Source organism: Leopardus geoffroyi, chromosome B3 (genome assembly GCF_018350155.1).
Source record: "Leopardus geoffroyi isolate Oge1 chromosome B3, O.geoffroyi_Oge1_pat1.0, whole genome shotgun sequence".
In the NCBI taxonomy this organism is placed as follows: domain Eukaryota; kingdom Metazoa; phylum Chordata; class Mammalia; order Carnivora; family Felidae; genus Leopardus; species Leopardus geoffroyi.
In genome coordinates this window covers 69,311,447-69,325,624 of record NC_059337.1, presented here as the reverse complement: position 1 = coordinate 69,325,624, position 14,178 = coordinate 69,311,447, and the positions used below count along the sequence as shown (strand labels likewise).

Genomic DNA, 14,178 nt, shown 5'->3' with positions numbered 1-14,178 from the left:
CAGAGATGAGAACTAGTGCCGCCCACAGGGAACAACTCATCAATTAGCTGAAAAAAATAAAACGCTTGCATTTGTCCAGATTCACCAAAATGGGGAACATCTATATCCTTTGATGCTTTCTGGTGGAAACTTAAGGATCCTTGGAAGATCAAACGACAACCCGTAAAGCCCTCAAGTCACCATTTGCTTTAAGGTGAAAATCCTTTAATCAAAGTTTAAATCAGTATCTCCCAAATAGTTAATTGCAAGAATATCTAAGGATTACAGTGGTCTATAAACTTGCCTACCACAGATGGTTATAGACCCAACCTGTGACTGGAGAGGACAGGAGAAGCTCTGACAGTCCTCTCTGCAGCTGATATGGGTCTTATGTTGGTATCCTCAGCAGACGGCTCAATATCACATCTGTTCTCTCTTGAATGGGGCCCGGAAGAAATTTCAGTCAAATAATATGGGGTTAGGAAAAGTTTTTGATCTACTCCTACTAGACCAAAGGAACACTGGAATAAATAAAATTTAAGTGCAGGTGAACACCAGCTGGAGCTATCCACAAGCTTCAGACTGTGGTAAGAAAGCCAGACTTACTCATTTTCCACCTTTAAAGATGGCGACCTCAAAAATCGAAATAAACTGGGCTAAGAGGAGTGGAGGCAAGTCTGACAGTTTGAACTGTATTTCAGTCAGACTGTACAGAGGCCTCTTCCTCAATTTTCTCCTCAAGCAAGTGGCTGTGAAGAACCTTCCTGAGAATGGTATGTGGTCTTTTGAAAATCCCACATTTTAACATCAGAGCAGCTGTTGGGGATTCTCCTCTACAACTGAGCTTGGTAAAGACTGGCTAACAGGGGCCACACAATGTCAGGAGGAAAGGAATGACAGTGAGGGTAAGTCATCAAGACTGAAACTAGGAAATATTTTTGTAATTTGCTCTGGAAGTCCTTCTCCTGTGTTTTAGCTTTGTGAGTCTGACAGGTTATTCAACTGCCCTGAGACTTTTCCTCATCTGTGAAATGATGATTAGCATAGCTCCTGTTTCACAGACTTGGGTAAGGATGGTGTGATATACACTTGGGAAGTAACCGGCTCTGTTCCTAGCATGTGGCAAAGGCTAAAAACATTAGCTATTATTATTCACAGGCATTTATTACTCATTGGTTATCAAGGTGCTCCCTCTTTGTTCAGAAGTACTGCCATTACCTTATGGGAGAGGGAGTCGAAAATCCCCCAGAAGAGCTTCTCTGTCAGGTGCAATTCCTCCTCCACAGCTAGCCCGTAGCTCCCCCATCCTGAAGGCAGACAGTAATACTTCCAGCACTGTTCATAGTGATTTGTCAGAAGCTGGGAGGTTTGAACAGGATTGCACCAGTGGGTGGGGTACGGAAGATCCACAGGCATCCGCAACATGCAGGGGAGAACACAACAGCAGGGGGCAGACATGAGAGTGAAACCAACAGTTGAAACAGTTGGGTTAGCTACAGAGAGGCCCTCAGACACCACTGGGAATGGTCTGCTTTCCTGCCTAATGAGCTCTAGCCGGAGCTGAATCCACCTGATTAACTCTTGTGCCTCCTAATGTGCCCCCAGCAGTTGCTGGAAAATGGAGAGGAACTCTTTCTACTTCAAATGAAGTAGTTGCTATCTAACACTGCAGGCACTCAAAGGTGAGAATAATTTCTTCTGAGACATTTGCTTATAAATCTAGAAGACTCTGAGTGATGCTGATATGGAGATGGTGAGGAGCACCCCGTGGGGTCTGAAGATTTTCTCTATACTGATTACTGCCTGTGGCTTCCTAGCTTTTCTCTTGAGCCTTCTGACGGCCCAGCCGTGTTACAACAGTTCCACATGTGGCCAGGAGAGGGCAGAAGCACAGCGCCAAAGTTCCTATCCCAACAGGTGGAATCCACACCTTCTAAGAAAAATCCCGCTGGTCTCAGAAGTAAAAGCGAGCTTACTGAGTGCTATTGATGCTGCTTCCTCAGGAACCAGAATCCAGCTGGCAGTACAGGCCTGCTGAGGAAGCAATGCCAGGTTGGACTATGAAAACCATAGTTTTCAGCTAAAATGCTTACTGGGATTAAGATTAGAAGAATAGCCCTTGGAGGGCAGTGGAATCTCTGACAATATACAAGCTGCTTTCTGCCTGGTATGGAGACAGAGGATTGAACTGAAGGCTTCTGGGAATTTTGTTTATCCCAGTAAAATGCTTCTGGAAATCCTTGGCTTTGCCTAATTCTGAGAAAAAGGAAAAGTTCTGTTAAAGTCACCAGGCAGAATTTTCAGGTGTGGCTAGCCACTGCCGACACAATGAATATGCAAATACGGCAGGTACCTCATAGGTGAAAGTTAAAAAAACATTTTTCTCTTGGGTGGGCAGTTGATTGTGGTGCCCTCCCACCCAGGCCCAGATGCTCCCTGTGCTAGTGATAAAATTATTGTAATTTATGAGAAAATCATGAATGAGACAACAAATAGCTCTATGGTTCTTTCTACTTTACATTCATAAAGGAAAGCAGGTAAGAGTTAAAAACAAACACAAAAGAGGGTTTGTTCAACAGGAAAAAAAAAGGCACAAAACAGTATGGAATAGAAAAAGGACAATTTAGTTTCTGTACTTGAATGAATAATCACAAGGCCTTCAAAGCTTTTTGAGATTGGATACATTCTGAAAACGTAATTAAGGCAGGAAACTGCACAATCCAAGTCCCCCTCATTAACTTCTGCTAAATAACAAGTAGCCAGTGGAAAGCAATTAAAGAAAATTGGAGCAGTTAATGATCTACTCTCTGCAACCTGGACATTCAGAAAGGGGTGTGATAGGGTGGGTTGTATCTTTTTAGCCCTCAAAAAAGTAAAACTCATTGAATGTATATTTTGCTCCCCCAATTGTGAAGCCCTCATGTTTTGCAAGGCAAGTTTCTGTGCCGTGGACTCTATTTCTGCAGCAATAAAGAGGTTTACCTTAAGAGGCATTTTGCAGTATTCGTTGAGCTGCGGCACGTCAAAGACAAGACGTCGCAAGAGTTGCTGTAACATTGAAGGCCTCAAGTGACTGCAGTAAGAAATAAGAAAGAATAGAAAGGTAAGAAAATGATAAAAGAAGGAAGAAACAAGAAGAAACACTCACTGATAACCATATACCAGAGCTAAGCCTCAGAATAATTAGCTCCTAAAACAAGATCTTGGGTAAATCACGGTCAATGATAACACACTTTAAAAGTAAGTACAGGTGATCCTTTCACAACATGGCAGCTAGGGGTGCTGACCCCTCCAGCATATAACTTTTGACCCCCTCCAAAACCTTACTAATAACCTACTATTGACTGGAAGCCTTACCAGTAACACAAACAATTGATTAACACATATTTTGTGTTATATGTATTATATACTGTACTCTTACAATAAAGGCAGCTAGAGAAAATGTTAACAAACTTATAAGAGAAATATATTTATAGTACTGTGTTAATTGAAAAAAATCCACATACAAGTGGACCTGTACAATTCAAACCCGTGTCATTCAAAGGTCAACTGTATATTTAAAATATAAAAGGGGAATGTGTGGCTAACGAAGTGAGATACCTAAGGTAAAGTCTAATCACCAGGTGATAAGATGTCCTAGAGTCTATGCATCATCAAAATATAGTTACGGATTATGTACAAAGAATATAATAGAAAGAAGGTGCAGTTGATTTTACAGCCATCTCTAAGGGCCAACTGTCTCCTTGAACTCTGCAAAGGATGATGGAGTTGACCAGTGCATAGGTGGAATCTGAGGCCACCTACTGGTGTGACTGCAAGGGAGTTTAAGACCTTCTGAGTTACTATCCAATCTCTGAAATCCTCATTATTGGAATAATTTCTTTAGGTTAAGGCTCTGTCCTCAAAAAAACAAAACAAAACAAAACAAAACAAAACAATCCTCCTTAAACAGGCAAATACTATAATCAATTAGCGAACAATTTATCAAATTATCGAAGAGTTCATGGCGTTGGTAGTTGGTACAATTCTGAAATAGAGAAAGGAGAGATAAACAACATTGATTCACTTTTTAGATTACCAAGGCTTTTAAAAACTGAATGGAATCTCCAAATTCTCTGCACAGAAAAGTGCCCATATACATAATTTAGCATGTATGTTCAGTTCAAGACCTACTGACTTCCAACCACAGATGCACAAGGAGCCATGGAGGCCAAGTTAATGACTGATGTTAAATGTTGGAATGTCAGGAAAGAAATCCTACAAGGAGAATGGATGCGAATGGAGATGGACAAGAGAACTCATCTGGCTGACAACTTTTCCAAGAGCTGGCCTTGTGATAAAAAGTCCTGGAGTAAAAAGTGAAATATACAGCAAGTAAATGGCCTTGTCTCTAAATCTTGGAATTATAATATAAAATTCATTATTAATTATTGCTTTTTTTTCTAGGTAGCCCTAGCCCCCCCCCCCCCCCCAGTACATAGTCATCTCTTGTGTGATTAGGAAACCATTCATTCAACAAGAATAAGGACCATATCCAGTGGGCCACTACAGGGACACCTGCTGGGCCTATCTCCTGGACATCCCAGAGCAGTATTCTCAATCTTGGCTATATTATGGAGGCACCTGGGGAGCTTCAAAAATTATAAGCCTGGGTCCCATTACTAAAGGTTTGATTTTGGGGATTGAGGTATGGCATGGACACTGGATATTTTGTAGCTCCCTATATGATTCCAACGCAGAAAACACTGGCTTAACACAGCAAATCAGCATCTGGACCATATTGCTGAGACCTGCTATTGGAAAGGGCCTTCTTCCTTTGACCCTATCAGACTTGACAGTTTTCTGAGGATCCAAGTCTCTTGGGTTGACTTTACCCTTTGTTCTTGGTTGCTCTGATACCTATCTGCAGTGGTGAAAACTACTGCCCTTAATTCCCCACTGGGACTGGAGATTCCTTCTTATCTTTGCTCCAGGTTCTTTGAGGCTTACAGGTAGGCTGCTTTGATTCATACTCTTACATCTGGTCTCTGTGTAAAGGTCCACTCACTTAGAGAAGGAAAAACTTCGTTTCTGGCTTTTAGGAACCAAAACATTAGTTCTTAATCTGAATACTTAAGGCCTGAAAGACAGTTTCATCGTCTGTTCCACCAACCCTCAGGGCAAGAGCCTGAGCTGTGCCCCCCATTTCTCCATAGTGAGAGATGAGACTCCATGCAGAGGTGATCAGCAAACTTGAGGTAAGTGGGAGTCCCCGCATAACCTAAGAGGAGATGTCTGGGGAGACGTTGGTGTATGGCTAAGGCCTGGAAGCTTCCTTAAGCTGGAGTCACCAGTTTTTCAATTACACAATTAAATGCAGCTGACACGGAGGCACACATGGAGGTGAAAGCCACAGGCCAGGGTACTTACTTGCAAATGGCAAGCAAACATTCTTCTATGGTGTCCCTCTGAGCTTTGGTGAGGGAACGTCCCTTGGAAAGCCTATATATTGTCTGTAGTGTAGAATCGATCAAAGAGGTGTAGTGTTCTGCTCCGGCAAAGAGAGGGGCGCATCTTGTGAGGAGCGGAAGCACAGCAGAACAGAGATACCTATTTAGTGCGAGCGCGGCCTCTGTGGTGCTTAGGGAAACCTAGGAAGGGAATTGGGACACTGGTTAATCTCCTTGGGAAAGACAGAGCACAGCTTACCCTGCGTATGGAGATCCTGTCTGGCAGGTTGGAAAGTTTACGCATAACAGTGTTTCACAGTAACAGAGTGAACAACTCCCTACCTTGTCAGCAGACCTACTTCTCTTTTGCATTTTAAATGGAAAAAAAAAACAGGTTAAAAGAAAAAAATAAACAGAAGGAAAGCAAAGGCTGGCTGGTCCTAACTCATTCCAAATGATCCACAAACATCTGTTCCCCTCAAAGAGGGATCCTAAAACCTATTAAAATCAGCCGATGACCAGTCTAACCCAACATTCTTCATGTTTGCAAAGTCCAACTGCCAAGCTACTATGTTATTATTCTGTCTTAGCTCTTTTTTCTCACCTTGTGCAGACTCACAATTTGTCCTGAGGTGATTTTGAGATTAGTAAGTGGCTACTGGCCAAGCGAGCCGTCAAACCACTGGTTTTGTGACAGGTTTACAGAGAGAAAGTGGAGCTGTGACCTTATCACTTAATTTATGAGCATTGTGAGCAATTCACTATCTGATAAATGGCACGAGGGTAGAATTCACTAAAGAGAACCCACCTTTGGTGGGAAAAGGGTACAAGGAACATAAACTTAGGACTCACTCAAAAACTGCTTTAATTCTCACTCAGTGTTCTTTCTCATTCACTTAGGCTAGACACAAGGCAGGCCCAGTTACTGACATTTAGTCAAAGCATTCTTAGCTACCATCTTTGAAAACTAGGCAACTTCAAAAGAAACCTTGAGATCCACAAAGATAAAATCTTATCGTTATTTCCTGTGATTATCATAGCCATTGTATCTGTAACGCATTTTCTGCAAGTTATGACATGATAAACTGTCTTGAACTGTACACATTTCTGGGTATTCCTATTAATTATCAAAAGTTTGTCTTTGATAAGACTTAGTAATCCTACTGAAAGAAATAGCAAATCTTTCACATTTATCATTTTGGTAAATAGAGTTGTCACAATGGGGAAGGACAGAGCTTTGATTACAGTGGCTTAAAAGTTTTCAAAAGAGAATGCATAAAAATGCATGTGTTAAGGAACTGAACGTTTAGCTTATTTTGCTGCAGATTGTGCCTAGACAAGCATGTGATTTGAACACCAAATGGAAGAACAGAATTTGCTGTTTATTTGACCTATAAAAAACCCACATGCTTCGATCAGGAACCTTGGGAATGTCCCAAAAGTGAAAACAATTACCATTTTTTTAAATCAAGTAATTTATAGAAAAAACTCACAACAAAAGTAGCTGTGGAAGCAATGTTTTAATTATCCAAAACGATCATATGTCCCAAACACCTTCAGGAATATGTCATTTCTTAACACCATGCCAAAAATAAGAATGGATCTTCCATTCAGATTGGGACTTGTATTGCTTCCCATTTCTGGGTGATCCTATACATTTGCGAGTAACCCATTCAAATGAAATCCATCCCAGTTAAGGTACTGGCTAGCTGACCACCCATCACAGAGCTCAGACTTCTATCTCTATTGGACACTAGGTGGAGCCTTTGAGAGACTTTATGATTGATTAAGAAGACCTGCATCTTCTGGCTCTCCAAAAAAGTAACCCTACATTGGCAAGATGTTTTTAGACTTATGCTGATCGAATTGTTCTTTTCTCCTTGGACCCAGGACTTCTGGTGCACTGTTTCTGACTTGGACAATCATGCTTCTATGCTTTATAACTCCTGGGGCCTCCTGTCTTGATGTCTGTTGATGTTGGATTACTATACTTCACCCTTAACTTTCAAACTTGGGTTTGACTTGGCCTCTCGTCTTGACCTTGCCATGCCCAAAGCTCCAAAACTGCTTGGCTTGGAGATTATCATTCCTGATGGTCAGTGCATGAAACTTAAGGAGAGTGGGAAGAGTATTTCCAGCCTATAATGCTGCCACAGCCAGACCTTTTCATAAGCAACAAGCCCTGGTTCTCAACCAAGAGAGATTCTGTCCCCTAGGGGACATTTGATGCTATCCAGAATTGGTTTTATGGGTGTGCTACTGGTATCTAGTGGGTAGAGGTCAAGGGATGGTGCTAAATATCCTATAATACACAGCATGTACCCCCACACCAGATAGTGCCAAGGTTGAGAAACTTGCAACAGAGGAATCTGAATTGAATATGTGAGGTCGAGTTTACCTACATTTAATTCTCTGGCCCAACAAATTAAGACCTTCCATTTCTTGGTACTTCTATTTTCTTACCTTTAAAGCCGACTGCTAACATGTAATCAGTGAGGAGATAGAAAATAATCACTTTGAAATCCAATGTTACTAACATACAATGATGGGAAAAAGATCGTTTTCCTTATTTTAGCCACTTACTGTATCTAGAGAGGCAGAGGCTCTTAAGTCAGGTAAAAATCCAACCTCTAGCAAATGGAGCAGAAAAGTTTGATCCTTAATGCCATAAACACGATCCAAGAACAGCACCATGGGTGCCTTGTGGTCAGGGCAGAAGTTGGCTGCCATATCTGGCTCACTGACCGACCCATCTGAAAGACACACAGAGAACGTCATGGCCCCTTTTCTATCTCCACAGACTCAAAGGCCACACAGAGTGTGTCTGTCTACACGCCTTGTTCTCCTAACAAGCAACAGGAATACAGTATTGTGCTGCAGCCAGCGGATACTCACTTGGAACAGCCGGTTTCTTACATTTCAGGAATTTTCTTGAGCCAGTTGTTAGACATACTCATTATCAACAACTAAAATTTACAATTAAGTAAATTATATTTAGAAAGGTGACAAATACTCAAAACGCATCACCTCCTAATGACTTTGCTATCAACTATATTTTTGAGGTTATTTATATCTGTTTTATTTGCATGTTGGAAATACAATACAAAAATAGTGGTGTGCTATGTGCATTCTCTTTCCAACTCCGTGGCTCAGTGACACACATTGAGAGCTTGAAATGGACCATGGTGAGAGTACTTACACCACACAAAATGGGCAAATGCCAGGAATCGGGGCTTGGTTTTTTTGCTTTGTTGACTGAAGACAGAAGAAATGAAGGGAGAAAACGTAAGGGAGATTAAGTTGAAGACTGTGTCTTGTCTGTAGCCATTACATCATAAATAGCACATAACTGAGGAAATATTCTCTTAGTATTTGGAAACTATTATCTGATTTAGGTGAAACTGAGGACAGATCTTCCAATAATTCTAATCTTATTTTAATACAAAAGTTCAAAGGTGAAGCGAGGAATACCATGAAGAAAACAAAAACTGCTTGACTTAGAGAATAAAGACAGGAGTTTGAAAGTTTGTTAACATCAAAAAATAGGAAAAACAGCCCCTAAATGATCAAGCTAAATCAGAGCATATTTACATACTGTACTTCATAAATTACCTTGAGAGCCACAAAGGTTTAGTCCTATCCAGCCCAGAGCCTCATTCAGCACAGGGATCAGTGCAGGGCTCTGGCCAAGCAAGGAGAGAAGGGGACCTTCCCAACAAGAAGCCACCTGCCTCTGCTGAACACCAGGGGGAGCCAGATCTGAATGGCGAGGCTGAATTAATCTCTGAGACTCATGTTCTGAGGAACATTCATTTTATAGGATACTACTAAGTGTTTTGTGCTCAAAAAGTTTGGGTAATTCTGAGTTTGACATTTCTTTTATCATATGTTTTTTCAAAGGCTCTATAATCTTTGTTCTTCATGATAAGCACAACATTTTCGAGATTGATATCACCAAGACTGAGAAGTAAGAGACCCACAAAGATCAACAATTAGCTATCCATGAACAAAAACAGCACTGGGAGAAGCCAGGAGTCAACGTGAGAAACTTCAGTAACACAGTGGAACAAAAAACCTGAGAATCACTGCACAAGAAAGTAAGGATACATTTTGCCGGCATTATCCCAGGCTGGCACTGTTCAGGGCCAAGCAGGAGCTGCTCATCTAGAAAGAGTTCCCTTCACTGGGTAAAGAGAATGGGGTGAACAATCATCTCCTTTACCTTTTGGGGAGCTACATGAAGGATACCTTCTGTCTCACCCCAGCTAGGGCCCAGTGAAGGGAGAGGTCTCAGGAAAAGAAAGAAGGGCAAGGGCCACTTGCATCAACCAGGCAGTGGGAGTCACTGTGGTCACCAGTGACCTGCTCTACAGAGGACCCCAGCAGCTCTTGCCAGTGAAGAAACCAACATCCAGCATTAGCCACCGTGAAACCCTGGCAGGTTTCCCAGGTTTTGTGTTTGCAGATGCCCAGCCACCTGGGTCTCTTCTCACTCCCATCTCTCTCAACGCCAGAACCCTGATCTGCATTGGCAGCCATTCCCGGCTCTGCAGCTGTACTGATTCAAGATGCCAGCCCAGACCCTTGCAGCTGATACCCACCATCGTGGGCACACTTGGGAAGACTTCCGTCACTGGCCTCTGTTTCCATGTGTACACCCATAGTAAGATCCTGCAGCCACGGGAGTACATGCAGACAACCAGGGCCCCACAGCTGCTTGTGGGCCCAGCTCTGGCCTTGCCTCCGGTCAGTGGCCTGCACTGCTGGGCTCATCTCAGCTGGCACCTTCAACTGTGAACTTGCATCTCACTGGCCTGAGTCTTGTCACTGGCTACCACTGCTGTGCACCTGTGGGGAGACCCTGCAGCCACAGGCATGCATGTTGACAGCCAGGGTCCCCGCAGGTGCTAGTGCCTCCATACAGTTCACCCTGATACTTGCTGTTCACCCTGGCTCCTGCCACTCCACGTGTGTCTGCAACTGGCCTGTGCCACTACACAGGCACCTGCAGTTGGTCCCTGCAGCAGAGTGTACACATCACTGGCTCCAGCTACCACCACTGCCTACCTTCTTCCTAGTTGTTAGATATGGACTTCACTGCCGAGGATCCCAATAGCCCTTGCAGCTACTGAGGGTCTCCAGCAGGACTTGCCAAGGACCACATAATTATCAGTGTGGTGGACTGCAGTGGCCTGAGCTGCCAAGACATCATGCCCCCCAAGCTCCAGATCTAAAGCCAAAGCACACACCTGTGCTTGGTGCCCTGTCCCACGAGATCTTGGGTCACAGCACACTCTAACACGCCCCCACCTGCAGGTGAGGGTCTTTCCTTACCAAAGTCAGTCCATGAAGTGTGAAGGGGCGACTGCTTCTCCCAGGGTGCAGGTATCTATGCAAGGCTATAGGTATCACAACAAAGAAGGGAAACAGGACACCACAAAAGGAACACAGTAAACTCCTAGTAATTGACCCCAAAGACAATGGAGACACATGAATTACTTGGCAAAGAATACAAAATAATTATTCTCAAGGTGCTCAGAGGTCAAAAACATAAAGAAACAAACACAAATTTCACAGCTCAAGAATACAGTGACTGAATGAAAGAATTCATTGTGTAGAGCACTTCAACACCACCCTGGCCCAAGCAGAAGAATCCATGAAATTAAAGAAGGATCATTTGACATTTCCCATTAAGGGGAACAAAAAGAAAAAAGAATGAAAATGAAGAAAGCCTATACGATTTATGGGACACCATTAAGAGGAACAATCTACACATCATTCAAGTCCCACAGGAGAAGAGAGGGCAAAGAAGGAGAAAGCTTATTTAAATACCATTGAGATCTTCCCAAACCCAGAGAGATCTGTGGACATCCAAGTTCATGAAGCTAATAAGTCACCCTTTAATTTCAACCTGAAATGATCTTTTCCAAGACCCATTATACTAAAACTGTCTAAATCAAAGGCAAAAATAATTGTAAAAGCAGCAAAAGAAAAAATTTCACAGACACCAGCGAACCCCCATTAGGCTATCAGTATATTTCTCAGCAGAAAAACTCTGCAGCAAGCTAGGAGAGATGGGATGATACATGCGAAGCACTAAATGAAGAAAACGCCAACCAAGAATAGTTTACCTAGTGATGTTGTCTTTCAGCAGTGGAGGTGAGAGAAATACCTTCCCAAACAAACAAAAGCTGGGGAAATTCATCACCACTAGACCTGCCTTACAAGAAATGCTGAAAGAGTGGCGCCTGGGTGGCTCAGTCGGTTGAGCATCCGACTTTGGCTCAGGTCATGATTTCACAGTTCATGGTTCTGAGCCCCACATCAGGCTCTGTGCTGCCAGCTTGCTCAGAGCCTGGAGCCTGCTTCAGATTCTGTGTCTCCTTCTCTTGTGATCTCTCAGAAATAAATAAGTGTTAAAAAACAATAAAAAAAATGCAGAAAGGAGTTCTTCCCCCCCCCCCACCATTTATTTATTTATTTATTTATTTATTTACTTACTTACTTAGAGGGAGAGGGAGTACAATAAGGGGAGGGGCAGAGACAGGGAGAAAGAGAGAGTCCCAAGCAGACTCCATACTGTCAGCACATAGCCTGATGTGGGACTTTATCCCACAAACCATGAGATCATGACCTGAACCAAAATTAAAAGTCAGACACTTAACTGACTGAGCAACCCAGGTACCCCTGAAAGGAGTTCTTCAAGCTTAAATAAAAGGATACTAAACAATAACATGAAAACATAAAACACACTGGTAATATGGATAAGTATATAGTTAGATCAAGAATACTCCCATACATAAGGAAGGAAAGAAAAAAAGGACAGAAATAAATAAGGAATGGAAAAGACACTAAAACGATCAACAAAACTCATAGCTAACTTTTGAAAAGATAAAGTTGATAAAGATTTAGCTAGAATTACCAAGAAAAAGAGGGCTGAAATAAAGAAAATTATAAACAAAAGAGGAGGTGTTACAATGGATACCACACAAATATAAAAAAATCACAAGAGACTATTATGCTTAATTATGCATCAACAAATTGGACAACCCAGAAAAAATGGATAAATTCCAGACACACAGACCAATGGAATACAGTTGAGAGGCAGAAATAAACCTATGCATATATGGTCAACTAATATTTGACAAAGAAGCCAAAAATATTCAATGGGGAAAGGACAGTCTCTTCAAAAAATGGTGTTGGGGGAAACTACATATTCATACTCAAAAGAATGAAACTGGACCCATAGTTACACCACTCACAAAAATTACCTCAAAATGGACTAAGGAAATGGAAGACCTGAAACTGTAAAACTAGAAGAAAACATAAAAGGCAAACTCCTTGACTTCAGTCTTGGAAATATTTTTCTTTTGGATATGACACCAGCAGCACAGGCAACAAAACCAAGAATTAATAGGTGGGACTACCTAAAAGAAAAAACTCCTGCACAGCAAAGAAAACCAACAACGAAGCAAAATAGCAACCTACACCATAGGAGAAAATACTTGCAAACCATCCGACAGGGAGTTAAAATCCAAAAGACATAAGGAACTCATAGAATTCACAAGAAAAAGACCCTAAACCCAATTAACAACGGGCAAAGGACTTGAGGGGTGCCTGGGTGGTTCAGCTGGTTGAGCATCAGACTCTTGGTTTTGGCTCAGGTCATGATCTCAGTTTCATGAGTTTGAGCCCCATGTTGGGCTCTGCTCTGGCAGCACAGAGCCTGCTTGGGTTCCTTTCTCCCTCTTTCTCTGCCCCTCTCCTCTTGCACTGCCTCTGTCTCTCTCTAAACAAACACACTTTAAAAAAATGGGCAAAGGGCTTGAAAAGACATTTTTCTAAAGACATGAAAATGACCAATAGGCACACAAGAAGGTGCTCAACATTACTAATCATCAGGGAAATGCAAATCAAAACCACAATGAGCTATCACCTCATACCTATTAGAATTGTTATTTTCAAAAAGACAGGGAATAGCAAATACTGGCAAGGATTTGGAGTAAAGGAAACTCGTGTGCACTGTTGGTAGGAATGTAAACTGGTGCAGGTGCCATGGCAAACAGTATGAAGATTCCTCAAAATAATTAAAAATCAAACTATCATATGACCCAGCAATCCCCCTTCTGGGTATATTCCCCAAGGAAACAAAATCATCATCTCAAAGAGATATCTGCATCCGTATGTTTATTGTGACATTATTCACCAGAGCCAAGACATGGCAACAGTTTAAGTGTCTGTTGATGGATGAATGGATAAAGAAAATGCAAACACACACACACACACACACACAGGAATATTAGTCAGCTATAAGAAAGAAGGAAATCTTGCCATTGGCAGTAACATGAATGGACCTTGAGGACATTATGTTAAGTGAAATAAGTCAGAGAAAGACAAATATTGTATGGTCTCACTTATATGTATAATCTAAAAACACTCAAATTATAGAAACATGGAGTAGAATGATAATTACCAGGTCATGGGGGAGGTAGGGTAAATGAGCAGATGCTGGTCCAAGAGCACAAACTTTCAGTTATAAGATGAGTAAGTCGGGGATCTAATGGTATATATAGCATGGTGACTAAGTTAACAATACTGTATTATATCCTTGAAAGTTGCTGTGAGAGTAGAGCTTTAATACTCTCAATAGAACAACAAAAAAGGTAATTATGTAAGGCCAAGGATGTGTTAACTAAACTTATTGTGGTAAACACCTGCAAAATACACACACACACACACACAAAATCACACTGTATACCTTAAACTTACA

General features: G+C 41.9%; 1 protein-coding gene across 19 annotated transcripts in view; it reads right to left on the bottom strand.

The window, feature by feature from the left end:
- RYR3 (ryanodine receptor 3) overlaps positions 1–14,178 on the bottom strand; it is a 529,106-nt gene that overhangs the window by 110,801 nt on the left and 404,127 nt on the right. For all 19 annotated transcript variants that reach the window (XR_006704802.1, XR_006704801.1, XM_045450137.1 and 16 more), the window contains exons 47-50: positions 7,992–8,161; positions 5,389–5,609; positions 2,962–3,052; positions 1,198–1,338 (exon numbers count right to left, since the gene is read on the bottom strand). Coding sequence is in view for 17 of the 19 variants with exons in the window: in XM_045450137.1 (XP_045306093.1) it covers positions 1,198–1,338; positions 2,962–3,052; positions 5,389–5,609; positions 7,992–8,161 (623 nt within the window). In the remaining 2 variants the exon portion in view is untranslated. The remainder of the gene's footprint in view (positions 1–1,197; positions 1,339–2,961; positions 3,053–5,388; positions 5,610–7,991; positions 8,162–14,178) is intronic.